We start from the raw sequence: 27,989 nt of genomic DNA on the forward strand, positions 1-27,989 counted from the left end.
TTGGAGGGACTGGTTCTTTATTTCAAAAAGACACTTGTCAATTTTCAGTATCAAAACAGTTGCACTATTGGTTTCTCTTTCTCCTAATCGGCCCAGAAAAGACCACACCAAAGGAGAGGACATTTTAAGCCAATAAGCCGCAGGATGCACATCTAACATACCTCACAGAAACCTCACCAAAAAGGGGGAACTTGGTGGGGAAGGGACTTTTAAAAGATCAGCACACTGCCAGCCTACAGACCGTAGAGAGAACTCACAGCCAGATGGGGTGGCCAGTGCACCCCAACCCCAAAGAAGCAAAGTTTCAAAATAACATAAAATTTCACAAAAAGTTTTGTACATAAGATATTCAAGATTTCTCCAGCACTGACTGATACAAAGCACTTGAGATGGCACTTTGAGAGACAGCAGCTTCAGACCCAGAATAGGGTGACGAGATGAGTTTCATATGGCTAAATCAGTGGCAAAAACGTTAATTTTCTTTTCGGTCTTTTTAAAAAAGGAGACAGGAGAGTGAATAAGTGGTCACCCAAACATAGGGGCACATGATCCATTCTGTGAGTAGTTGGCAAGGGGGTAGAGAAAGGACGGGACAACGATTTGGTCTCAGACAGAGGTCTCATCGTATTTGTTTGTTTGGTCACTTCTGATTAAAAAAAAATAAAAAGCACCTTGCTCCAAGATACCTTAAAGCTGAAAACCTGAACAGCACTTTTTAAATTTTTTTGGCTAAACTCCTCCTGGAATCACCTTTCTGGTTCGGCTGGTGCTTTGTACAGAGCAATGAGGGTTCCCATAGTGGAGTCTTTCCCTTGGCTATGTTCGGCTCTCAGTAAGGCAGGCCCATACTTCTTTCCCTCCTCTGTGGAGAGGGCAATATGCAGTAAGCTGAAAAATTACCTTCCAAAAGTAAGAAAGGGATTAGATTGCTGCTTCAGAGCTGTGGAGTTATTTGGAATGTTTTACAAATGGTTGCTACAACAAAAAAGGTAATTACAAAATGTGTACATCACAACATGCTTTTAAAGACACTAGCACTGTGCTCGTGTTCCCTTAAATGTTGTTCCCAAAGCTGCTCAGCCCCTAGGCCAGTTGGAATCTCTGGGGAGAGGCAGAGACAGTTTGGCAGGAAAAAAAAAAAAAAAGATGTGACTGGGGGGTAGGGTGGACGGAGAGAGGAGAAAGCAGCCTTCCAGTTAAAGATCAGCCCTCAGTTTAAAGGTCAGCTCCGGGCAGGCTGGCCTCAGGCGAAGTCGGGGTCAAAGGGAGGAGCAGCGGCAGGGCGGGACTTAGGTGCTCTACATCTCATTCAGGTCAAGCAGAGTCTGGTCCAGCATCCTTTGTGTACAGAGGTGCTCCTCTTTGGTGCATTTCAGTTTATCTAATGGGGGTAAAGGAGAGAAGTTACAAAAACCAGAAGCGAATTTCAAGTTCTGCCCACACTCAGGATTCCTCCTGCTGCAGCGGAGCTGCAGACTAACAAAGCAGCTGCTTTCTCAGCCACAGAGCGAGCTGTTGCACACTGGGTTTTGCAGGGCCTCTGGCTTGCCTACTGAAGTTGGAGGTGTGGCCGTACTTCCTGGGGGAGGGAGCTGGGGACCTTATCAGTCATTTCCTCTCCTTCCCACACCCAACGGAGGCTTTTTGGCTTTCACTCGCTGAAGGAGTAGGCCTTAAACTTTAGCCATCCACTCTTTCAGGCTTCGCCACAAGAAAACGCCTAGTAGAAATGACTCACAGGGGTTGCTGGGCATATTTCTACCAGTAGAAACACCAGAGTCTCAACCTGAAAAGAACACAGGAGGATCTCCATGTGCTACAGGCTCTCTCCCAAAAGTAGAGGGGAAGTGAGTAACTGGTTGGGGAAACGAAGGAGCCCCCATGGCTAAGTCAAACAATCTCCAAGCAAAACAAAGCCAAGAACACTACCCAAACATACACTTGCAAGCAAAACCTTAATTGAAATTTTTGCAGAGCTACTGTCCAGAACTAGAGTCCCTGGGTGGTGCGAGTGATTAAGCACTCAGCTGCTAACCTTTTGGCTGGTGGTTTGAGCCCACCCAGAGGCCCCTTGGAAGAAAGGGTCAGTGATCTACTTCCAAAAAATCAGCGATTGAAAACCCCATGGAGCACAGTTCTACTCTGACACATGGGGTCACCATGAGTCAGAATCGACGCAATGGCAGCTGATTGGTTTCTCTTTTTTGGTTTTATTGTCCACAACTAGCCTGTAACAGTTACTTGCAATTAAGCACAAAACCAGAAAAAGGAAGCTAGAGGGAAAATATCAGGAAGAAAACCACCTGTTGGTCATCAACAAGGATCTAATCTGCCCAGCGAGGAAACCACTGATTGTTCTAAGGGAGGCAGGGAAAACAAATCTTCCAACTCTGAGAAGATGATGCTAACACAGACCCACATTCATACCCCACACCCTTTTCCTTCCCTTCCCTTTGTTTCCACCCAGTCAGAAAGGCCCATCCTTGGGCCTGCAGATGAAGCAGTTACAACATCTTGTCAAGTCAGTCCTTTTATTGTTAGAAAACATCCATGCAGGGAACACATCCTACAGTCAGTGCACAAGTGAAAGGGCAAATAGAAAACTCTCCCGAGTGTTAGCACTGTAACTCAGGTACCTCCCTTCATCACCCATCATCTCTTGAAAAGGGATATAAATGCATGTATTGGCTATCCCAACTTTACAATGCTGGGGGAAAAATCAACTTTTAAGAAGCTTAAAAAAGAACGTACATCAGGAAGTATCAGGTAATACTCTAAGTGCCCCAATTACAAAGCAACTTAGTGCTGTAGTTTGTTTGGGGCAAAAGTATAACTTCTAAAAATGCAATCAGCTTTGTGCTGGGGTCCAGGTCAGTGGTGTGAACGGGAAGCTCAGTTTAACGGACATCAGTGAGCCCTGCCCGTCAGTCACACAGATCATGCAGCGTTAGCTTCAGCTCATTAGAAAGCAGGCGGTTTCGCTCAAGTTGGCTGTAGAGACGCTCTGCAGCAGCAACAGAGAAGAGGGAAAACAATAGAAGGAGAGGAAAAAGAGGAGAAGAAAGAGAAAAAGGGGAGGTTAGTAGAATACCGGAAATAAACTTTGAGTCTTTTAGCTAGCTGGTATATTTAACATGCATCTGTAAGGCAGGATGGAGGCAAGGAGGATTCAGACAGAGGGCCATAAGAGTCAGCCAGTTGGTGGAAAGATGCCCAGACCAACGGAGGAATAAAATTTAAAAAATCAGACTGACAAGTTGGTAGGACATTTTGAGGGAGAAAAAACACCTCCCTCACAGTGTTTATTTCTTGGGTTAAGAGACTGAGAAAAATGAAACAGGTCAAAGGAAGGAACGCAGTTGGCTTAGAAGAAATCCATTTACAATAATCAGGGTCTGAAAAAACCAAAGTGAACAGGTGAACACTCTTCTGTAAAAGCATTCAACACGATATAATTAAAAGTAGACTGGGATAAATATCCCTGCACCCACTCAACCCTAGACCTTCTAATGATTATTCTTGTAGCTGTTGTGTAACAGGCTCCTCTGAGCGGCCTATACAATATTAAATTTTGCCTTCTAACAGAACCCCAAATCTGTTAGGGTCAACAGTGTGCTCAGCTCCTGGGTGGGGTGGGGGGCCAGGGGGGGACTCGTTGCTGTCAAGTCGATTCTGACTCATTGCAACCCTATAGGGCAGAGCAGAACTGCTCCATAGTTTCCAAGGAACACCTGGTGAATCTGAACTGCCAACTTTCTGGTTGGCAGCCGTAAGTCTTAACCACTACACCACCAGGGTTTCCGTGCTCAGCCCCAGAGAAGGCAAATTGCTGGTCTAAGCCAAACAAGACTATCTTGTTCTGTGTTTTCCCAGCCTCCCTTGCAGCTAGAGGTGATCATATGATCAAGTTCTAGCCAATGAGATATAAGGGCTAGTCTGCTGAAGGCTTCCAGGAAAACTTTTACTTTCCTTGTCTTGAACATGGATCTGATGACTGGAGCTGCAGAAACCATATTTCAGCCTTAAGAGAAAAGGCCGAAAGAAACTCAAAAACCCCAGCTACCTCAGGCCACATTTGCTCATGGCCAGACTGTTTATTATGTGAGAAAAATAAGTCCCATATTTATTTAAACTATGGCTGAACTGTTTATTATAGCAAAAATACTCCTGATATAAGTAGTTGAGTGTTCCAGTCCACTGGCTTTATCTGGATTTTCCAGTCGGAGCACACCTTAAAAAGGTATGGAGTATCCAAATCCACATGCCTAGCACAGGGGAGATGGAGATGGTCCTGATCTACTCTCAGAATCGGCCTCTGAAGTTTACAAACAAACATGTTCCTGTGTTTTACAGTCTGTTTCAAAATAGTCCCAGGATCTTGGTATGTTCAAAGGGGCCTAGAAAAGTACTTTCCTGTCTTAAAATCAGTCTGTGTGGGCTGACTATGGGCATTGCTCAGACACCTTGCCTTCTGGTCCATGATTTTCCTGGTTCTATCCAGAAACTGGGGACCAGGATGGTCCCAATAATACTCCCACTGTATGTATATTATCAAAGCAGAAAGCATATCTGTTTAAAAAGAGCCTGGTAGTGAGTAGCCAAAAATAATAGTTGTAGTAGGGGCAGAATCAGGGCGATTTTTAAAAATTACACTTCCCATTAAACCAGCGGTTCTTGATAAAGAGTGGTATTGCCCCTCCCACACTGAAACTGTATGAGGGCAGGTTTTGGTTGTCACAATGATTAGAGGGCCCTACAAACACTGGGCAAGGGACAGCAATAAGTAGGGTAGTTCTGTACAACCAAAAACTGTCCCATCCTACATGTCAAAAGTCTACAACTAATAACACTACACTAGTCTCTAAGCTCTATAAGGCCTGCGGTTGGGCCTGTCTTATTCATTGGTACGTCCCTGACAAATAGTAGGCATTCAAATTTGTGCTGAACTCTCACTTCTCACACTTTCTGTGGTACTATATAGAGATCCCATGTATAGCCTGGCTTTTCTGTAGTATCCATAACCAATAGTTTGTGTGACTCCAATTCTTATCTTGGGAAAGAAGAGTGTTATCAGGATCTTACCCTTCAAAACAGTCTAGCCAAAGAGGGTTTTGTTCCATTTAGGAAGAAATAAAGAGAGAGAAAAGGAATGGGACCATTTTACTGCCTGACTAAATCTCAGAAAGCAGAGTTCTCTGAGAAATTCCTGAGGTCAGGAACACAGATGGGTTCTTCTCTCTCCTTGAACTTAGTAAGACTTCAAACTCTATACTCCCTATAACCAAAAAAACCTAAACCTGTTGCCACTGAGTCGATTCCGACTCATAGCAACACTATAGGAAAGAGCAGAAGTCCCCCATACTTTCCAAGGAACAGCCAGTGTAACTGAACTGCTGACCTTTTCGTTAGCAGCCAAGCTCTTAACCACTGTACCACCAGGGCTCCCTAATACTCCCTAGTGACTAAAAATTTGGTTATCAGATATTAAGTCATTAGTTAAGAGTTCTTGGTTCTCAGATAACAGCAAAAACACAGAGGTGAGGCAGAGAACCCATTTGGTCTGCTGTTCCTTTAAGTCATGCCTAATTAGGGGACCAATCCTATGGATGCTAGACATCCTTGGGCTTCATTGGTCTGAATCAGGTCAATTTCATTCTGTCATAGGAAAGGGGGAGGGGGAGCCTTGGAGTAAAGAACTCAATCAGCTTCAAAGGCATTTTTTTTCACTTCCTCCTTAATTTTAAGGCTGGTGGGTATTCAAAAAATACTTCTTGAAAGGAAAAATCAGAGTAGGGTTAATGTAAGGCTGTCTGACATAGTAGGTCAGTTTCACCATTAGATAACACAGGTCCAACCTCTTTTTGTTCCTCAACCCAACAATGGTACCAAGGAAGGGAAGAGCGGAACCTAACATATTAGGCTTGACCTAGGAAGTGAAGTGCTTTGCCCTGAGATTACTAAGGGTGCTTGATCCCATCCGCATAGCTAGTCAAGGCTCAAGTAACACAGGATAGCTTCTCAAAGATCTAGGGCATTCAGCAAAAGAGTGAGTTCAGCATGACACACAGCATTTCACATTTCAATCTGCTACCCTGGCTAGCTGATCCATATCCTTGTTTATACTAGTCATGACCATATGGAAACACAGGAACTCCATCTTTCTCCCAATGTCTCTCCATCCTCTCATATACTTCTTTCCTTTTTAAGCCGCCTTCCTGTGGGCCAAAGACACCTCCTTCCACCCAAATCTTAAACATCTAAAATGGCACCATCCAATACAGCAGCCACTAGCTACATGTGGATATTTAAGTTAAATGAAGTTACAAAGTCAGCTACGCTAGCCACATTTTAAATGCTCAACAGCCACCTGTGGCTAATGGCTACTACACTGGATGGCACAGTTACAGAACATTTCCATCACTGGCAAAAATCCTATTGGACAGCATTTCTCTAGGCTATACTTATTGTCCTTATTTTTTTCCATCAACTCTTCCGGCCCACTGAAATACAGCTCCCTGCCTTTGCCTCAATGCTCAAAACGCACTCTCAAATTACTAAGTATCAATGAATGTCCCATCTTCAATCATCTTCTTTCTGCACTTGACTGTTGCCTTTGAGAACCACGGCAAATCATCCAGCCCTTAACTATTTAAAATACCTAAATAACTAATTCTTCTATCTCTCCAACCAGTTCCATTCGGCTTCCTCCTCTACACTGACTTCCCTCCTGGCTTCTCTTCCTTTTCTATTTACACTTGTGCTTTAGGATTCTCATTTACTTCCATAGACAAAACTGCCTGCCACCTTTATGGATCTCCAAATCTTTCTTATGTCAACCTCTCTTCCTCAAATCCCAGTATTTTTTTGGTTTCACCTGGATTCCTGCTAGTTTTTCAGATTTGTATCCTTCTCTATCTTCCCAACCCAGGGCTCTGTTAGTTCCCTACATCTGTAATATCACCGCTTTCCTTGGCTTAAAACCAGTCATCCTTGACATTTGCTCCTCACATCTATTGGCCAAGGCCTTTAGAATTCCTGTCTTCAGTGCCGTCTTGCTACTACCATTAGTCTAATTCAGACCCTGACACTGTCATAACCTAACCTAGTATTTCCCAAAGTGTGGCATATTCACTGCCAGAGGTATGTGAGATTTCAGGTAGTATACACTTGCGAACTTAGAAAAAAAATTTTATTAGCTACATTTAATTTAATGTGCATTAGAGAAAAAAAAAAAAAAAAAAACCCCAGCACATCAAACCTCTGATTTCAAGATAAAACTTCTTCAAGAATAAATAAATCAAATTTAAAAATAAGAGAATCCCTGAAGGAGCAGGAGAACAGTGGGATGCAGACCTCAAATTCTCTTTAAAAAGACCAGACTTAATGGTCTGACCGAGACTAGAAGGACCCCAGAGGTCACGAACCCCAGGCCTCATTAGTCCAAGACAGGAACCATTCCCAAAGCCAACTCTTCAGACAGGGATTGGAATGGACTATAAAACAGAAAATGATACTGGTGAGGAGTGGGCTTCTTGGATCAAGAAAACACATGAGACTATGTGGCAGCTCCTGTCTAGAGGGGAGATGTGAAGGCCGAGGGGGACAGAAGCTAGCTGAACAGACAAGAAATAGAGGGTGGAGAGAAGGAGTGTGCTGTCTCATTAGGTGGAGAGCAACTAGGATCATATGGCAAGGTGTACATAAGTTTCTGTATGAGACTGACTTGATTTGTAAACTTTCACTTAAAGCACAATAAAAATAAAAGATTCAATACAAAAAAAAAATTAAAAGTAAATTTGAAGAAAAACAGTAACATAGGCAGCACATGAATATGGAAAAAGCCATGAAAAATGGTATCCAAATGACTGAAATTTGAGAATCTTAATTGATCTCTAAGTTCTCCCCTTCCAATATTCTTAACTCAGCTGCCAAATTAACTCTTCTTATACGCTACTCAGAAATCCTGGTGGCATGGTGGTAAAGTGCTACAGCTCCTCACCAAAAGGTCAGCGGTTTGAATCCACCAGGCACTCCCTGTAAACTCTATGGGGAAGTTCTACTTTGTCCTATAGGGTCGCTATGAGTCAGAATCAACTCAACAGCAGTGAGTTTGGGTTTTTTTGGTTTTGTATATGCAACTCAGACCATACTGTTACCTACTCAAGACCTCCAATGGCATGCTTATCGCCTACCAAAAAGAAAATTAAAAACTCTCCAGCCCGGTTTCAGTACACACCCCAGCCCCTATACTCTATCTACATCTAACTTCATAGCCATCGTGACCACCCCTCTCCATGCCTTTATTCTTTCTCTTCTCTTTGCCCAGGACGCTCAGTATCTACTACCCCTCAATCAAACTCTGCTTGTCAAAAATCCAATCTTTTGGAACTCAATGAGAATGAAGAGGCAACTTTTAACATGTTTATTATGCGCCCATTAGTTGTCTCTTCCATGAGTCTTTCCTAATCTTTCCCTAGTGGAATCAGTCTCTCCTCCCCTCTTGGGGCACTTATCACATAGTATCTTTAGCTTGACGCATGTTCTCTTTCCTACTAGATTCTGTGCATCCTGAGAGCAGGAATGTGTTTCCATCTTTGATTACTCCTCTCCAAACCTTAATACCCTGTGCCTATAAATGTCATGGATACCAATAAATGTCAGCTGAATACATGAATCTGTACCTTAATCTCAAAGGCTATGTGATATGAAGAAATGGTATGGACAGAAGGAAATCTGAATTTGATATAAGATCTAAAACTTTAAGATTTGGCAAAACTTCCCTATCTGGCTGTATCTATGTAAAAGGAAATCAAGTTTTAAATACATATGCTTTGCTAAGAAACTTAAGTACTAAGTGGATAACACTTAGGTGCTTAGTTAAGTACAACTGACAGCTACACCATCCAGACTGAACCACCTCTTCTGTATAAGTCGGAATGGAGCTTCTGAAATGTTGATAATTAATTCCACAATATGAACCAGGAAAAATTTTACTGGCATTTACCATATGTATGTATGTAGTATACCTCTATGTGCACATAACTTGCAATATGTATAACTGGTTTAGTTTTCCTAATAATATCCATTTATTATTTGTTTTATAGCCCACTAGCATGCACTAGCAGACAAATGATAATAGGCCCCAACGGTTTAAAAAAGAAAACATAAAACTGTTAAAAATTCTATCGATTACGTTTTTTCTGTGATCTGGGATGATGTATTTAGTCAATTCCAGTGGTGATATATTTGGGCCCACTGGGTGTTCTGTGGATATACCATCTGAATCACAAGGGCAGAGGAAGTATTGGGAGGCACTACTATGGTCTCTCAATCTTACTATTTCAAAGGAGGAAAACCTAAGGGAGGATAGAAACATTACAGACAGGATGATTTAAGAACCTGGAAGTAAAGCACTGGGATGATTTCGTTCAGACTGAGGAAGAAGGCTAGGGCTCCTAACCCAAGGAACTTCTAAAAGTCCACCATTTTGATAGACTAAGATCAGCCGAGTTTAAACGTCAGAAAAAAATAGACACACACAAAAGTGGCTTTGATTACGTAAGTCAGAGGAGGGGATACTATGATAGCTGTTCCCCACACCCCCAAGGCTCCTTCTTAGGGACAGCAGCAGCTTTGTCAATGACACAAATGCAGGGTGGCATGAGGCTTCCAGCAGCTTAACATTTTAATTTCGGGTGGGGGTGGAAGAGAACACATAAGTTGCTTTGTGCCCCCCAGCCCATTCTAATGCCTTGGGGACCAGCCAGGCTGACCCAAATGGAATCCATAGTGAGAGTGGGGCGTTGGGTCCCCCGAGGAAAGGGGGCAGATCCAGAACAGGGCAGAAACGGCGATAATTATCTGTATGAAAAAGTAAGAAGGAGACTCTAGGTGAGAAGGACTAGCATCAATCTAGAAGCGTATTTGGGAGAAAGGAAGAGGAGAAAAAGGAAGAGGAGGCAGCAGGAATGATAAAAAAGAGCCAGACACCACAGCCTGAGACATGTGGCTTCTTTTCAGAGTTAGTGGGAGAGATACAAAGAGGTAGATTAGAATGAAGGGTCAGGGATCCACGGCAAACAGATGAAGGCCCCAACAACTCTCTATGGTGCTGCTTACTACCTGGCTTACTTCTGAGATTCAGCTTGATTCTTAGGTGAATTTGGTTATTTCCTATCTTGGGCGTTTCCCCTGAACTTTAATGTCAAGGCACAAAACACCCAGGAGGTCTGAATTTTTTATATGTTATGGCCCAAGTGACTGGCTCTCTGGGCCCTATTTACTTTGTCCCTTCCAAAAAATAAATAGAAAAATCATGGTATAATGAAGGGACTATGAACAGAAAAGTATTTATCTTATATGGATCAGGGTTCCACCACAGATCCAACATTAAATGCCTCCCCAGCTTTTGCCAAACAAGTAACCAGCACCAAGGTTCTGAAGATAAAGGTAGAGATTCTAGTTTCCAGAGGACAAAACCAAAGCACACTGTGCAGTCTGTCCCCCCACCCACCCACCAGCCAAGAGCCCAGCCCCGCTCTCCTGTCAGATAGTTACATAGAGGTCATGTCATTGAGGGCGTGGTCCAGCTCCTCGCTAATGGCCTTGTACTTCAGTTTCTGGGCATAGAGTTCATCTGGACAGGCACAGGAACCACAGGGAGGAACGAGGGGGCAGAGTGAAAGGTATCAGAAGCAGATGGAGAGAGGGAATCATTAGAAAATAGGGTATGTGTGACCTTGGGTCTCAGTACCACAGTTAGAAGGCTATACTGGTGGCTGTGACTGGCCACTCTCAGATCCACTGTCCCCTAGGACGAAGGACCATCTGGACCTCTTGACACCTCTAACTGATTGCAGCAAGGGTTGAGACTAGAAATCATGACTAGAAATCTGTATTACCAAATGCACTCTGGAGGATGCCATTCCCACCCAATCAACTCAGTTTCTAGCAGTGATAATGCTTTATTTAATAGAAATAGGAAAGGGAGAAAGTACATATCAATACTCAGACACTTCTTCTCTGCCTACCAAGTGTGACCATTATTCTTGGCCCCTTTGTTCCACAGGTTGCCTCCCCCACTGTGGAGAGTTGCCTCTCCAAATTCTCCCAAAGTAAGATATGCTGATACCCAGAGCACAGCAAAGGAGCAAGTCTCAAGTGTTCTCAAAGCAACGTACACTTTCCCTTGTCAGGGTGAACACAGTTGCCAAATTGTGGGTATAGGAAGTATTTAGAAAGCCCCTGGTATTGGTCAGCTCTGAGACAGTCACTGCACAGCTTCCTAACTTGGGGAGGTCCACGCAACTTGAATGGTGAACAAGACTGGCAAGAGGAGTCACAGGGTGACACACATCCTTGTTTCCTTTTGAAAACTTGGTTTCCAATTCAACCCACAGGCTAAAGATTTAAGACTATTAAATTGGAGGTAAATGCAGCAATTACCAGTCTCCTTAAAGGGAATGAGGCAAATTCTAGAATATGAGGTGAAGTTTTTTTTTTTTTAAAGGAAAAGATAAAATGTAAAAACCGAACTCTAGGGTCTGACCTGCTTCCCCTAGCTGTGGCATAGAACAGGGACAGGATATGTGCCAAGTCACTCCCAACTCCCTTTGGTGTCCAGAAAAACATCTTAATGGTCAACAGACAAGGCCTTCTTTCATATTTCATACATCTCTATTTTAATCCCTCTCCCAGGCTCTATACCTTCCAAATCATCAATTGTCTTTTCCAGCTTGGCTACCGATCTCTCAGCAAACTCAGCACGGGTCTCTGCCTGGGGAAATACAAAAACAGTCAGAATCAGAAATGGACAAGAGAAGGACCTCTATTTCTTCCCCCTTCTAGATCTTTCAGAACCAAAGCCAGCCAGTCTAAATCCACACTAATGCCTTATCTCCACCTCTGAATGTTTTGAGCTATTCCCTATAAGCCCTCAACTTACCTCCTTGAGTTTATCAGAAAGTATCTTTATCTCTTCCTCATATTTGTCTTCTTTTTGAGAGTACTGTAAGAGAAGTAGAACAAAAATTTCAGGGTAGAAATTACACTGACAACAACCCCCCCAACACACATACTCGCATTCACTCTTACATCAAATATCCTCCATGACTGAATATTTAATGTACTGAATGGTCCACTAGAAAGTGCAGGCCCCCTTTCTGTGCAACAGGTCCTTAAAATCCACAAATCTTTAGACTTAGGACCATGAAACTCTCAGATCATGATCCTTTATTTTTATTTTTAAAATGAACCTAAGCTTTAAGTCAAAATTACCCAGGGAGGTGTTCTTCCTTCCTCCTGCTTAACAAACAGGAGTAGTGACACCCCAAGGCCACATGGCCACAACAGTTTCATAATGAGTAAGAGAAGTCATCTGTCTTGATTGCTTAGTAGGTCTTGGGCTTGATTCTACTTGTTGCTCCCATCTGTCTGCTAGAAAGTCCATTAGGGCCGATGATTACTGCCTTCAGCATAGCAATATCAATCTGAGGAGAACATGACTCCAGTCGCCTGAGACCATGAAGTTATGTTAACTAAAGCAATCAAAGGTCACAATAATTAATATTAAATCCTGAATCTGGATAGAGGGAAGGCACGTAGGAAGAGAACACAGTACTTCTCACTGGATTATTCAAGGAATGGGTACCTCTACCCTTTCATCAAGGGCAGAGCTGGGCCCAGGCCCCAAAGCCTGTCACTTTCACAAACCAGCCCCTACCTTCTCCGCCTGAGCCTCAAGAGACTTGAGGTTGTTGGTGACATTCTTCAGCTCCTCCTCCAGCTCAGAACACTTACTGTGAATGTTTTAAATATCGCAGAAGAGGAAAGGGGAAAAGGAAGAGAATAAAAAAAGGGAGAGAGAGAGACACACACAGATGTGAATTGAACCTATATGTAGAGAGAGTTGCAAGGCATCTTGGGGAAGAGAAGTTCCCAGGTAATCTGAGCAAGCATCAACCCTCCTCCCTTTACCACAGAGCATGTTAGGAGCTGGACCCTCCTGGGCTGGGACTCAAAATGTTTGAGTACCAATAAAGGAAGCACATTTGAGAGAAATCACTACCAGGAACAAGGAAGAACTGCTGCCTGGAGTGGAGGTAGGAATGGGTGCCCAACCCAAAACAGTCCCCCAAAATCACCCAAAGGAAGAGTGACCCTGTGGAGAGGCAGTGAAGCAACTGGGAAAAAAAGAGATGAAAAAAATGCCAAGTAAGTGGAAGAGAATGGAGCGTTCCATGAGGAGATGAGAAAGCACACCACAAACCAACCAGTGGAGGGGAGGCAGCTGCAAAACAAAAACAAAAACCAAACCAAACCACACCATACATGTAACCTCTCTGTGGGCTTAATGGTTAGTACCTTTTCTTCAGCAGCACTCAGACACTTCAGGTTCTGGTCCATCAGTCTGATCTGCTCATCCATCTCTCGGCAACGGCTGTTAGTGATAGTCATGGGGATGGCACAAGCCAGGTTGTGGGGAGGGAGAAAGGTCAAAAAGGAACACAGCAAGAAAACAAGCAGCAAAATGGAAAAAAAAAATTTACAAAACTCAAAAAAATGGAAAGAAAACACCACCATGGTCATGGTATGTCATGTCTGGGAGAGGAGAATGCAAGGGAAGCACAGATACATATGCATCAGCGACAGCACTGACTTTGTTATACAAGGCCCAGGAGGTGCCAACAGGGTGGCAGTTAATGTCTGCCCCTGCCTGAAGCTCCCCAGCAGGTTGGCAAAGTAGTACAGAGACCAGATCTTGAGTCAGAGCTACTTCAATGTCCCAAGGAGAAACAGATCCCAATAGGGTCTTCCAGTTAACAGATTCCCCATCTATTAGTCTTTATTTCCCCTCAATTTGTAAATCTTCCCTGCAAAAAATAAGGAAGTCTCATTTGTCACTAGTCATATAAAGAGAGTAGAAAAGCCCACAGCCATTCGTAGAGTCTGAAAAAGCACTAAGATACTCCCACCCTCTAGGCCTTATTTAACAAGGCTGAAGGAATGCTGGTTTATTCACATTAGTGCCCAAGCCAAAGGGGAAGGAACAGAATGGTATGATAGATTTGGGGAGACAGATACTCACGACTCTGCCAGCTCAGCTCGCTCCTCTGTGCGTTCCAAGTCCCCTTCAATAATCACCAACTTACGAGCCACCTACCGAAAAAGACCCAGGCTACGGCTCAGTGAGGTAAGAAGGCATTATTTCCCTCTTACGAATGGCTCTCTGCAGAAGCCCAGCATCACTGAAGAGAGAGAGGACAGACAGAAGGTGCCTTACCTCCTCGTACTTCCGATCTGCCTCTTCTGCAATGTGTTTAGCTTCTTTGAGTTGGATTTCCTGGAGTTCCATCTTCTCTTCATCTTTTAAGGCCCGGTTTTCAATAACCTTCATACCTCTGCCAGAAACAATAAGGACAAATGTGGCACTTACAGCCTGAGGAGTTTGTCATCAGCTCCTTCCAAGGGACTCAGGGTTGGACCCTTTAAAGCCCGCTCCCCTCTGTTTGCCACTCAAAGGAAATCCCACTGCATCACTCCCTAACCTTAGCTTCCTCTGTTCAAAATGAGTTTTCCTTTTCAAACTGGTCAATTTCTAGAAAACATCAATTGCAAAATGGTCACAGGGTCTAGGTAACCCTTCCTGTCAGTCTTTAAGGGGAGAGAATATCCAGAACAGAAGCAAAAAGATCCCATAAGAGAGAGGTTACTATAGGTCCATAAATTGTTATTTATAAAAATAATACGTTTATGGAAAAGAAATATCTAAGTCTATGGTCTAAGGACATAAAGCAAAAAGTAAGCCTTTCCACTTCAAGTCCTGCTCACTTAGAGGTCACCTCTTACTTCATATTCCTTCCAGAAATGCTTTATACGGATATATGAAAAACGTCCAATCCCCTCATCCCTACGCTGTTCCACTTTTTTCCCTCACTTTCTATACCTTGGTATTCATTTTCACAGCTGCACTGTGTTAATGTACTCCCAGCAGGGCATTTTTAAATTCTCGAACGCCTCAGTTCAATCCTATGCAAGTAGTTACATTTGTTCTAGCTTAACTCACACGTGGCAAGGAGCCAATCGTTTATTTCCACAAAGATGAGCTGTGATTTCGTTTAAGGGCTACTGTTCTCATTACTGGCCACACATGAACAAAAGAACTTTAAAAACATCAATATCCAGGCCTCTATCACAACTGATTCTAATTCCATTAAGCTGAGGTGGAATCCAGGCATCCAGACATTTTCAAAGCCGCCCACCACAAAAGTGATTCTAATAATAGAGCTAGAGTTGAAAGGCTTGTTAAAACAGATTGCTGCGCTCCATTTCCAGAATTTCTGGTTCTGGTAGATCAGGGTTGGTTGGACAGAGAATTCTGCATTTCTATTAAGCTCCCAGGTGATGCTTGATGCTGCTGGTCTAGGACCTCACTTTGAGAGCAACTGCTTTAGGGAAACTAATCTCACAAAAGGAAGTTCACGATCCACTAAGTGGCATCCATTCTAGTGATCCCATTTAAGGGTCATTATATGAATTTAAGGAAACCCTGGTGGCGTAGTGGTTAAGTGCAAAGGCTGCTAACCAAAAGGTTGGCAGTTCGAATCCACCAGGCGCTCCCTGGAAACTCTACGGGGCAGTTCTACTCTGTCCTATAGCGTTGCTATGAGTCGGAATCGACTCAACGGCAATGGGGAACAGGGATGCCAATTTATAGAAAACACCAGTTACAAAAGGGTCAAAGGGTCTAGGTAACCCTTCCTGACCGTTTTCAAGGGGAAAGAATCTCCAGAACAGAAGGAAAAGAAGAGCCTGTAAGAGAGAGGTTACTATAGGTCTATAAGGAAATCCTGGTCAGAGCCATTTTGAACTTCTTTTTGAAATCCACACTCCACCAAGGCCCCGCCACACACCTCTCGCTCTCATCAGCAGCTTTCTCTGCCTCCTCCAGCTTTTGCAGGGCAGTGGCCAGGCGCTCCTGAGCACGGTCCAGCTCCTCTTCAACCAGCTGGATCCGACGGTTCAAGGAGGCCACCTCAGCCTCAGCCTGCATTTGAATGAAAGAACGGAAAGGCGAAGCAGAAGGCATGGTGAAAAGAAGTAGAACCAGGGCAGGAAGATTAGGCTTGACTATCAAGAAGAGGCCAGAGTCTAGCAGGGTAGAACTTGTCTTAACTCAGATTCAGATGAGCTCTAGCAAACATGATCACATGTATCTCCTCCCTTTCCCATCAACCAGTTTCCATATGTTCCAGAGGAAAAGTGCTTTAAAACTTAGTTCCTTTGCCCAGTCCAGTGACAGTACCACCCCCTTTCTGGACTCAGTTCAAATTCATGAACACACTGGGGTCAGAAAAGGTAGCTCGTGAAGAATTCTTTCTATCTGAGCTCTGGCTTGAAGGTGTGTCTTACCCTTTGGCAACTTTCTTCTAAGTATCTCATAAAGTAGAAAAATAAGTGAGATTTCTTAAAGAGGGAATCTTGAATTATCTATCATTTGCTGTTTAACCAAGTTGTTGATCATCTTACCCTAATATACCAGGAAAATGACTACACAATAGTGTCTTCCAGAACAGCCTTCCATACTGTAAAGCAAAGAATAGAAACTTGGGGTACCTAGCCCCCACCCCTTCAACTTGCACCTAAATCTTTTTTTTTTTTTTTCTTAACTTTCAACAAGGAGCATCTTCTGGCTAAAATTATCTGCTTTGATGACATTAAAAAAAAAAAAAAATGGGAGCAGACTGTTTCTCCATGCCCACAGCCATTCCTCCAAACTTCTGAATTGTCTCCTTTCTACTCCTCTAGCCATCCCCTTAGCTTCACCCTCCAGTGTAGCTTATGACCATCCTCTCCCTGGCTCTGCCCTGCAATAAGGTACAGTCCAAGTAATCCCATGCTCCTCCCTGGCACTGAAAGAAACAGGGAAAGGAAGAGGCAGTCCACACGCGGATGAATTTTAATGGTAGAAAAGCCTCTCTCCTAAGACTGCTTTTTTAATTCCCACACTTTACTGGTGGCAGGTACGCCGAAAGCCACGACCATACAAGAACAGAATCTGCCCTGCACACCACCCAGTTCAGATGCTTATCCAAGTGCCTGGTGAACACGATCTCCCTTCTACAGCCCAGATTGTGCCTGAATTCTATTGCCCTGATTTCCTCCTGGCAGTCAGGGGTAGGGGCAGCTACAGAAATAATCTGGGCCACCAGCCCCTATGGGGAGAGATATAGCCCAAAAGACTCCTGTTAAGAATCAGGTTATTTGGCACAAAAATTTCCACATACAAACAGGGAGGTTCAAGGGACTAGCGGGCAGGTAGGGTACAATCTAACCACCAGGCTACAGAAAAAGGAAAACCAGAAAGTCCACATAAACTGAAATACTGAAATTACTAAGAACCCATCTGTCTTTATGCTATTCAAAACACCACAAAGACAAGTATTCTCTGGAGCTATCTCTTCCAGGAAAATTGATGTCCTAGGATAACACCTTTCACCTCACAAGCCCAACAAGTCTGACCAGTCAAGATTCCATGTGAGCAAGTCAGACTATCAGGCAAGAACTAGGAAACCCTGCCATGCCATGACCCTTTCCCCTCCCCCAGATGCCTAGAACTAAAAAATGAAGAATGTAACTAGATTTGAAAGATGCTTAGGAAATGCAAGTCCTCATCCAGCTCACCAGCAGTTGCCCAAAACGGAGTAGCAGATAACAGGCTATGGGGGCAGGGTGTCCAGTTTCCATGACAACAAGCTGGCTGGGGCAGTTTCTCCCACAAATCAGCATTTACAACAGCATTCTTCGCAAGGCTGAAAAGGGAGGAGGAGAACACACATCTCCACATCTCGGTGCCCTCACAGGAGCATGCGCACATGAACAAGCCTAGATCAAGAGCAGAACCCAAGATGGGGAGCCCAGCAAAAGTTTCAGGGACCCTGTTGGGGAGGGGGGCAGTCACTGTTCTCTCCCTCCCTTTTTTTTCCCCATCTCCCACAGAGGATCAGTTCTCTTTACAATGAAACAAATGCCTGCAGAATCAAGATCTGACACTCTGTTTAAAGGAATTAGGAAAGACAACGTGACTTTTCCTTCAGGTCAGAACCTATGCACAAGGCCTTTCTCTTTCAGGTCAATAAAGTCACACCAAGGAGGTTGAGTAAGACTGTCTTTTCCAGACCAAACCACCTATGGCCCTGGGAAACATAAAGCTTTGAGCTTTTCCAATTCCACCAAAGTTTAGCATGCCTAGATGTGGTAAAGTAGAGGATCAGCGACAAAGAGGAAGACCACCAATGAGATGGGCTGACAGTGGCTGCAAATATGGGCTCAAGCCTAACAACTGTGAGGATGGTACAGGACCAGGCAGCATTTATGTTCTGCTGTACACAGATTCGCTATGAGTTGACCCAATGCAACCAGCACCTAAGGATAACAACAGACGAGGTCTTGACCTTTCAGCCTGCCCACCTACGCCCATATGTCCACTTGGAGGATATACCCTGAGGTCCTTCACTTCAGGTAATAACAGGATTCTCCACTGCCCAGGAAGCAAAGATCCCATGGCGGGGGTGGGGGTGGTGGTGGACAACAATGCAGTGACAGCTCAGTGGCAAAAGACGATGGCTAACAACAGCTTTCAGTTATGAAACAAGTTTTGTTTAAACGCTACCATCTTCCATTCCAAAGAGATTCCCCAAACACACCACATCTCTTAAGGCAAGAAACTGACAGGGCGCTGGTGCTCTGAGGCACATCAGGGCCCGGGACAAAAGGGATTAGCCTAAATCTGGCATTCAGACATTCTCGGGTTTCTCTTTTTAGGCTAAAGCCACAGATGAAATTCAAAAGAAAAGAGTTAATAGAAAAGTTAGGCTTGAGCCCTGTGAGTAAAGGACAGCTCTAGTTCAGTGTTCACAAACGTATCTACCCAGGGAGATATTGTGTCCTTGGGGAATTTAAATTTCACCAGAGGGGAGAGGCAAGTTGGGAGAAAGGGAATAGAGCTATCTCTACCCCAGAGTAAACAAAGGCAGAGTCTAAGCGGAGGCACTCAGAGCAAAGGGCTATTTGCCTCCCCCAACCCCCAGTGTGTACTTGTGCATGGGGGTGAGAGAAAGGCAATCAGTAGGAAACCAAATCTAAACCAAACTCCACCAGACCCCACAAATAAGGGAGTCACACCATCATCAGACACTCTAATTCCCTACAGAGACTAGGAATTTGGGATTAAGGCCAGAATCAAAACTGCTATTCGGAGCCCACTCACTCCCTCAACAGTGCTCCTAAAATTTTCAGATCAGAAAAAAAAAAGTGAGAAATACCAGGCGAAGTTGGGAGAGATATTAAAAACAGATAAGGAAAACCAAACCAAACCCAGTGCCACTGAGTTGATTCCGACTCATAGCGACCCTATAGGACAGAGTAGAACTGCCCCATAGAATTCCCAAGGAGTACCTGGAGGATTCGAACTGCTCACCCTTTGGTTAGCAGCCATAGCACTTTACCACTATGCCACCAGGGTTTCCAAATAAGGAAAAGACTTATTTAAATATTGTGCTGCTTTCTGCTTCGGTTTAGCAAGAAGTACAAAGGAAATTCAAAATCTAAAGTGGATTCGAAAAGTGTTTATAAAACGTCAATCTCCAGCCAAAAGCAGAGGAGAAAGATGGATACTAGAACAACTCCAGTGTCTCAGCTTTGGACTCCTCTAGCTTCCCAACAAGGGTGGCCTGGATGTTCACACACTGCAACCAGAAAAATAACTGACAATGCCACTAACGCCTGAGATACCATCAGGGAGTGAGTGTGCTGAGCTTCTGGCTCTCAAGGAGGGAGGAGCCTGTGAAACCCACATTCCAGGATGCCCTAAGAAGCTAACAGGCAGCCCAAGCTCCCCCTCCCTTCTCATGGGTGTCTCTTCCTCAGGAGGGGATCAAAGTTCACTAGAGCAGAAAGCCAAAAGATTAGGATCCCTCAAGCTGGGGAGCAGAAGATACTCGTTTCATCAATATTTAACTATTACTCTACTTCCCCATTCTGAGTACTTCCTCACTAGCCCTCAGCTTAATAAGCAAATTTGGCAGCGAGGGAGTAGCTTAAGAAACATATGAAGATGCTTGCTCTGCTGCCTATCACGTGAGTTACCAAGGGTGGAAAAGGGGAGTCAAGTTTTCCTAGAAAGTACCAAATTTGGGGTGGGGGTGGGGGGAGGCAAGGTGGGAGGACAGTAGTTTTCACATTACCATTCACTCTAGAACTACTCCTAGTATGCCCATATTTAGATGCTGAGCCTAAGACTCTGCAGCTCAACATAGGCTAGTTCCTTCAGCCATCCTCTGTCTTCTCCTTTAAGGCTATATGGTTTCCAGAACAAAGGGGATGGGAAAGTGTCCCTAGTCATAAAGTCACCCTGCCAGCCCGTGTCACTTGAATTGACAATTAGAAGTTGCTGGCATACTGAGCAGAGGAAAAATCCGTCTACCAAAAGGTGACTGGGGATGACAACAAGCTTCCTGCATTTCCATGCCCAGTTATAAAAAGTGAGTATTCCCATAATCTTCAAGTATTAACCTGGGTCCTTGGTAAGCAGCTTTCCCCCCATTTCCCACTCTTTTCTGAACGCCACTACCCTCCCCTTCAAGAACATTAATTCTAAGCCACTCCTCAGAAACTAAAAAGAAAAAAACTTACCATGGGAAAGAACAACAAAGAACACCAATAAACCACAAGAGTTCTTTCATTAGGTTTTCAAATTTTAGGAACAGCTACTTTCCCTTCCAGCCTCAAGGTTCTCCAAAACCAAAGCCTCAACTCAGGTCCGCTCCACCCAATGGACTGCACCCTAGATCTTGGAAAATCTTACGGTCTCACTAAAACTAGTCAACTTCTACACAGAAAGCGGTCCAATCAACCTCAAGAATCACCATCAACATTTTATTTTCGAACTTTCAATTGAGTAAGTATGAATTTTTTAAGACACTGTGCTGGATAATTGGGAAAGCATAGGAACATCACTAGCATTCCTCGGACGTCATTATTCTGTCCCCATTCAGCACACTACACAGGTCAACCAAAAACCCTGGAAGAGAAAGGCACTTCATCTGATTCCCTGCCACATACACTCCCTTATCAGCTCTGCTTGGAGGAAGTGTTCTTAACCAGCTCAGCTTGCACTGATCACACTTCAGCAATAAAGGCTTGACTCGGACAGAGGTTCCTGCATTCCAGGTCATGATGGGTAAAAGCCAGGCAAATTAGGTTGGTTGGCTCTTACATTTGCACTAACCTAGGGAGTAAACGACGGCACTGGGTTAGGGAGTAAGTACCTATCACCTGCTCCCCTCCCACTTCACGCCGACGGACAGAGTGGGTGTAGCAGTTGCAAGGGTTCCCCCTAAGAGGAAAAAGCCCCACGCCGGAGGATGGGAGGCGGTGCTGTGGCCTCAACCTCCACCAGGCAGGGCACCGCGCTTCCTCTCAGTCGACTGCTGCCTCATTTCCTGAGCAGGAGGAGGGAGCGGAAAAGCTGCCAGCAGCCCAGGCTAGGGGCTTTCCGGTGGTTCCCACCCCTACCCTGTCACAGTAGGTTAGCTCCTGCCCCTCCCAGACCAGAGAAGCACTCACCCACTCTACCCCTTGGGCCGGAAACCTCAAGAGCAAAGTCCTCCCCCTTCATCGGGAAGTGGGGGAGGAGAGGCCACTGAGCCCCTCCCCCGGCCGCGCCCGGCTCCGAAGGACTGAATGAATGAGCTGGGAAAAAAGAGGAGGAAAACCACTCCCCAGGCTCCGCAAGGCTCAACTCCTTCAAAGATCAAGCTTGCTCGCGCGAGCAACCCAGTTCCCCTCCTTGCCCGCTTGCTGCCCTACAGGAGCTAAGCCCCACCCAACCTCCGGACTCCAACTTCATCTCCGAGACTGCTAGCCCCCTGAGACGCGTGCTCCATCGCAAAAGAGACCCAGTTCGAAATCTCGGGTGCTCCAGCGCCTGCCCCTCCCTCATGCGCCTCGCCCTCTCCGTACCTGTTCCCGGGCCCGCCTTTCCCCCTCCACTTCCCGCTGGAGGCGCTCGGCCCTCTCCTCGGCATCATCGGCCTGCTGCTGCAGAACCTGGATCTTGCGCTTCACCGCCTCGATGGTGGTGATCCCGGCCATGGTGCCCACCCAGCTTTTGCTCACGCTCCGGTTCTCGCCTCCTCCGCTCGGCGTAGCAGCCGCTTCTCACTCCTACTTCCGCCTGCTCCGCCCTGAAATACCGGAACTCGCCCACCCGCCCGGATGTGACGTAACCGCCGCCGTGCCCTCCCATCGCCAGGCGGGCGGGAAGGCAGCCCACTGGAGTGAGACCCACGGCCGGAGTCAGGGGTGGGGCTTCTCACTCGCCGTAGACGACCACTCCCGGCTTTTCCCCTTGGGCCAGAAAAAGGGGGGCGGGGTTGGGAAGAGGTAGGACTGCTATGGTAACCGGAAGGCGCGTCGTGGAGTAGCCTCGCTGACCAGGCAGGCTACCGGTAAAGGGTGGCCTGTTCCCGATCCCGAGTACTGTGCTGTCCTTTCACTCCCTCAGCTGATCCCTCCCTTCCCCAGTGCTGCCTGGCTACCGCTTACCCGCTAGCGCTCTCTGTGTGTCTCCACAACGTAGACATCCTACAAGTTTCTGCTTCCACCTACCCCACCACATCAGCCTCCAAAACTGGGTTCTAAAAGCCTAAGAGACTTCCTGGGCCTCATTTACAAAAGAGGCCTACTCTGCATCCTCCTTTCAAAATCGGCTCAGGTAGGTTCTTTCCCATCTCCTGCAAGTCAATGAAGGGAACTACCGGGATGGAAGAAAGGGGCAAGTTGGCATAGTTCTCATTCTATTTGGCATCAGTTATGAATTTAAGTATTCCATTTAGGATACCCAGTACCCAGTGCCGTCGAGTCGATTCCACGATACTGGTCTTTTTTCCTGTTGCTTTTGAGTCTATGCACCAGTGATTAACTGACCTGCCAGCCTCTCCAAACCTTAAAGGATTCAGAACTTGGTAATTAATCATCACTTCCAATCTCTTTTGTAGAGGAGAAGATATCTTCTACCTTCATTTTATCAGGAAGGAATCCTCTGTTACTACCCACTGTTTCTCGATCCTTGGTGCAAGAGCAAGACATGAGTGCCTGGAAAACTGTACTGTGAAAATGATCCGCCATTCTGTTATAGCTTTTGCCAGTTTCACTACCACTTCTGTTTCCAGTACTGCAAGGAGCTGTTTATGAATTAGAAACTGTCCCTACAGGCCCTTCATGGAGAACTTTGGAAATACATACTTAAGAGACTTGAGAATTGTATTATCTTCCCCCCTATTTTGTTGTATTCCTCTCACTTCCTCAATAAGTAATAATGATAACTCTCTCCTCTGTGCAACTCTTTTTCCCCCTAGAGAATTAGGATGTAGCAACACTTAGAGTCCAGAATCCTAACCCCTGAAATATAGATGCTGGCCTCAATGCCTCATTCTGAGAAAACTCCTTCCCGAGGCTCTATCTTCTATTTTCTTTTGGAGATGCTGCATAATGAGACTATTCAAAGGAAACAACTCAGGCAGACAGTAAGTGATTTGCTCAGTAGGGTAACCTGTACACTTTGATCTTTCCCCCCAGGAACTGAGAAGGAAGAGCAAGGTTCTGAACCTCAGAAAACTCTATGTGATGGCCTAAGAATGATTCCAACTTGCTCAGGGGAAGTCTGATTGGAGGGACCATGGTAGCAGAATTGAGACTGTCATCTGGGTGCTGATCATCAGGGGGCACTGTTGCACCTCCCTGTGCCTCAGGAAGAAGCAGCAGAAGACCTTGTCCTAGATAAACCAAAAGAGTGTGGAGAGCATCACTGCATTCCTGAGGCTGGTAGATCTGAACAGATAATCTCTTCTTGATCCAGAGAAGCAGGTGGTCTGATTCCTGGTAGCCTTTAAAAGCATGATGGATGGGCAACAAGGGGCCCAGTGCTATTGTTTTCCTGTGACCAGTAATACAACAATATATCAACAGGTGTAAATTGCCCTCCCTGCCCATCCTCTTCCCATCCCTCTCACTTCCTAACCCTAAAAAAAGGGGGCTATGACTTTATGTCCTAACTGTTGCATCCCTCTTTCTCTTTGTTTCTCCCTAAACTGCTGATTTCATCTTGGATTAAACAGATCTTAAACTGGGGGAGGAAAACTTGGGGAGGGACTAACCTTACCACATCCTTGCCCTTTCTTTGTTCAAACAGTTCTAGCAAATCTTTACGCTTTACAGAAAGACTTCCCAGATAACCAGAACTCCTGTATAAACATGCAGTTATTAACTCCCTCCTCCTTCCCTTTGCCTTACATCTACATTGAGGTAATATGCTCTGATTACTTATTTATTAATCTCAAGGGCAGAAGCTGAGCTGTTAAGTTCCTTTGCATTGGGTAGAACACCTTCTTCCAAAAGATATGTATAAATTATGCTACTGATGACCGACCATTTCTACCTAGTCTGTTGGATATCTTTGTGGCAAACGTCAAGGTTGAAAATGAAGAGAATTAGTGATTGGGGAGAAAATATGAAATGGAAAAATTCAGCCCTAGAGAAGCTGAGTAATTGACTTTAAGTCTTGTTATCCCTTCCTTGTTCATCAGCTTCTCCCAACTCCCATAAAAACTTCACTTTCCTTCTTTAACCCTTTAAGGCAGAGGTTGGCAAGTTTTTCTGTAAAGGGCCAGATAGTAAATATTTTTGACTTTGTGGGCCATTAGGTCTCTGTGGCAGTTACTCCCGTTGTAGGGAGAAGGCATCCGGTACACATGATTTATTTGTATATGAATGGGCATGGCTGGGTTCCAATAAAACCTTATTTACAAAACCAGGCTGCAGTTGGATTTACCCTACAGTTGCTAGTTTGCTGACCCCAGCTTTGAGGAAAGATGCCTTTTCTGCCTGCTGCCTTCTCAACCTACCCTAGAAGACTTTTGTCTCCTGCCCACAACCTTCCTCTTCCATTCCAATAAGTGTATGGTGCTTATTGACTTGTTGCACTAGCTAGTAAGGGGGGAAGAAGTTGAATGAGTTTTGTACCCACATTTTACATGTTGAAACGTTTTTGGCGGATTCCTGTATAAATGTCAGACATTTCGTTCAAGTGAATATACTAAGTAGACCTCTGTTATATGTAAGATCACCACGAGTCAGAGCTGACTAGATGGCAACTAGCAACAAAGACCATATCTGGGTGGGGGATGATGTGTGTGTGTGTAAAATAGATTAGAATGGACAGAATTCATCCCCAGGAAATTCTCTTATCTTCCCCATGATATTAATATATTGTTAAGGGCCTCTATGTCACTCTGCCTTTCCTAAGATTCAGGTTAAACTTTTTTTTTTGTTGCCCCTGGAAACATCCCCTCAAGCGCACATATTAGCTGTTTCAGCCTAAGGACTTTCCCAGAGAATTATTACCCAACATCTCACAAAAATGTTACTAGCCTGAAATTGTGCTAGTTTGTGAAAAGTCTCCCTACGCTGGTTTATTGTACCAATTCCTGAAAACTTCTATCCCTATGCCAGTTTACTGTACCAGTTTGTGAAAACTTCTGTCCGTATGCCGGTTTTTTGGAACCAGAGATCCACACATCCATACACAGACCTAGGCTAGGGCAACTCCAGCATGCCATCAAGCACTTGCCCAAAGCCCTTGGAGTAATCCATACTTTTTGCAGTTTTCCAAGAATGGGGTATTAATAGTTTGCAGTGGCCTAAACATTTGGAAACTCTACGTACGTATAAAGTATATTACTGCTTTCTGTCGCTAGTCTCTGGCATCATATATTCAACCCTTACCATTTCCCAGGGCCCCTGAAAGTGATAGAAAGCCAAACAGGAGATAGAAACCTGATGGCAAAAGCCTGAGTGTAAGGATCCAAAAGTATTTGTGAATGGCTTATTCATTCCTTCTAGCTATTTTCCAAAACCAAATGTGATTTTTAAGTGACATGCTCTTGTTTTCCTATTAACTCAGTTTGCTGAGCATTTTAACTCTATCTCCATCAACACTAGGATATTCTTCTGTCGCTGTTAAGATTCCTATGGTAGTTTTCTCCCCAAAGACTTTCCTATCTAGTCTCTCAGTTATCTTTGTGGCAAACTTCAAGGTTGAAAATGGAGAGTATTAAGTGAAACGGGGATAACATGAAGTGGGAAAGAAGATTTAATCTCATTTTTCAAATGGGAAAATTCAGCCCTAGAGAAGCTGAGTAATTGACTCAAGGTTATAGAGTAAGGTCTGGTGGTGATACTTTTGCCCTCTAAGATTCCTTCTTAGTTTCTGTTGTAGTCTTTCACCCTAAGGACCTCCCTGATGTCCTATGAGAATGCTTCATATGGCATCTCTGTTACTTGAGATCAGATGCCCAAATTGGCCAAGATAAAGAAACCTATACAGGCCCAGAGTCAATGTGACCTCCTTAGTCCCATTGTGAAATCCAAGCTGGCTTTGTTGGGTAGTTGGGAGATGAGAGATTCCCTATTAATACACATATCTTCATGCCAAGCCTTGGACACAAAAGCTAAGAATGTGTCATGGGGGAAGGGTAGGATAAGTGATAGCAACTTGGATTTGGAGTCTTCTCCTTTTATCCAGTTCTTGGGAAAGAATAAAATTCCTGGGCTGGCAGTGCAACAGAAAGATGAGACTTCTACATCTCTTTAAGGAAGAAAATATATGCTGTTCCAAGAGTATACCAGTATGTGGTTAGATGCAGAGATGTATGTGAGTATATACATATGTCTGTCTGTGGACCCACAAGTATGCATATGTCAAAGTGTGTTTGGAATTTAGTCACATATTAACATCAAGATCTATATGTGTGGATTAAACCCATCCCCAACTCTAATACTCACATCAGCTGCCTTCTTCTCAGCCAGCTCCAGCTTCTCCTGGGCATCCTTCAAAGCCTCAGAATACTTGTCCAGTTCATCCTCTGTCCCTTTCAGCTTCTTCTGCATGGCTGCCAACTCATCCTCCAGCTGTAGGAGCCCAGAGAGTCACATACATATACACAGCAGTACAGTCTTGGACCCTGGGCTCTTGAGCCCTACTAGGCCCCGGAGCCCAGCCTCTATGTTACCATCCTCAGAGACATACTTTTTCCCCAGCCATTTCCAATCTAATGCTCCAAGTGTTACGCTTCGGCCTTGGCCTGTGACCCTATGTTGGGTTGGATGCCAGGGTTTTTATCCAAGACCCTGGCATCCAATATCTAAGGTTATAGATACCTGTGACTCCATTTAACGGAAAAGAGATGCTGCATGCCAGGCCTTCCGCCTTTTCCGGGCTCTTCCAAAAGATGATCCACCTCCCACTTAAATCCAGCAGACATGCTGTGGCTCTGAGGGGGATCACTGACTTTCCCGAGGTCACACAGGTAGTCTGAGGCAGATACCGCAGATGTCCTCTGCCCCTCCAGGGAAGCTGGGAAGAAAAGTCCCTCTTGCCTAAAGAAGGAGCTGGCACCAGGGGTCACTGCTTTTCCCATGAAAACTCTCTCCCATCTCAGTCTTATTCATCAGGAGGTGAAAGACATCATGGCAGTGCCTACCTGTTTACTTCTTTCTTCTGCCTGTTTCTGCTCAGCTTCAGCTTGTTCTGCCCGATCCAGAGCATTCTCCTTGTCCAACTTCAGCATCTGCATCTTTTTCTTGATGGCCTCCATCATGAGCAGTGGCTGTTGGGCTCACCTGTGAGCACTAGAAACTGGAGACTAGGTCAAGAAAGGAAGGGCTGCTGCCTGAGTGACTAGAAGTTTCCCACACTTAAGCCTTTATCTCTGCTTGTGGCTCCACCTCTTATTCCTAATATGGCCCTTCCATCTCTCTCCACCCCATCGTTATTCTCCTGGGGGAACACAGGGTGAGACACTTTGATGGACTGACATCACCGGCAAAGAAATATCTGTGAACAGCTGAGGCTGACTTTAGACAATGGAAAG

The 27,989-nt window shown here is 44.8% G+C and overlaps 1 protein-coding gene across 13 annotated transcripts; it reads right to left on the reverse strand.

Annotated features, from left to right (window-relative positions):
- On the reverse strand, window positions 1–27,798 carry TPM3 (tropomyosin 3). Of its 13 annotated transcripts, none has more exons than XM_049880593.1 (10): window positions 27,600–27,796; window positions 26,902–27,027; window positions 15,912–16,045; window positions 14,282–14,399; window positions 14,087–14,157; window positions 12,722–12,797; window positions 11,945–12,007; window positions 11,707–11,776; window positions 10,558–10,636; window positions 1,293–1,381 (listed from the first exon to the last, which is right to left on the reverse strand). In XM_049880593.1, the coding sequence occupies exons 1-10, from the start codon at window positions 27,714–27,716 to the stop codon at window positions 1,378–1,380; spliced, it is 858 nt and encodes a 285-aa protein (XP_049736550.1). In that variant the 5' UTR covers window positions 27,717–27,796; the 3' UTR covers window positions 1,293–1,377. The 13 variants fall into 13 exon arrangements, with proteins under 13 accessions (XP_049736549.1, XP_049736547.1, XP_049736554.1 ...); XM_049880591.1 differs by lacking the exon at window positions 12,722–12,797 and adding an exon at window positions 13,363–13,438 and having other exon boundaries at window positions 27,600–27,771; XM_049880594.1 differs by lacking the exons at window positions 1,293–1,381; window positions 12,722–12,797 and adding exons at window positions 1,391–9,861; window positions 13,363–13,438 and having other exon boundaries at window positions 27,600–27,771.
- Window positions 27,799–27,989: the final 191 nt, after the last annotated feature.

This window comes from Elephas maximus, chromosome 3 (assembly GCF_024166365.1).
Source record: "Elephas maximus indicus isolate mEleMax1 chromosome 3, mEleMax1 primary haplotype, whole genome shotgun sequence".
Lineage (NCBI taxonomy): Eukaryota > Metazoa > Chordata > Mammalia > Proboscidea > Elephantidae > Elephas > Elephas maximus.

Excerpts from the sequence above, each read along its gene's own strand:
- TPM3 (XM_049880592.1), bottom strand. The coding sequence starts at position 27,716 with ATGATGGAGGCCATCAAGAAAAAGATGCAGATGCTGAAGTTGGACAAG. Across the intron at positions 27,028-27,599 it reads CAGAAGAAAGAAGTAAACAG|CTGGAGGATGAGTTGGCAGC; the intron begins GTAGGCACTGCC and ends GGGCTCCTACAG. Across the intron at positions 1,382-11,706 it reads GACAATTGATGATTTGGAAG|ATAAACTGAAATGCACCAAA; the intron begins GTATAGAGCCTG and ends TACCCCCATTAG.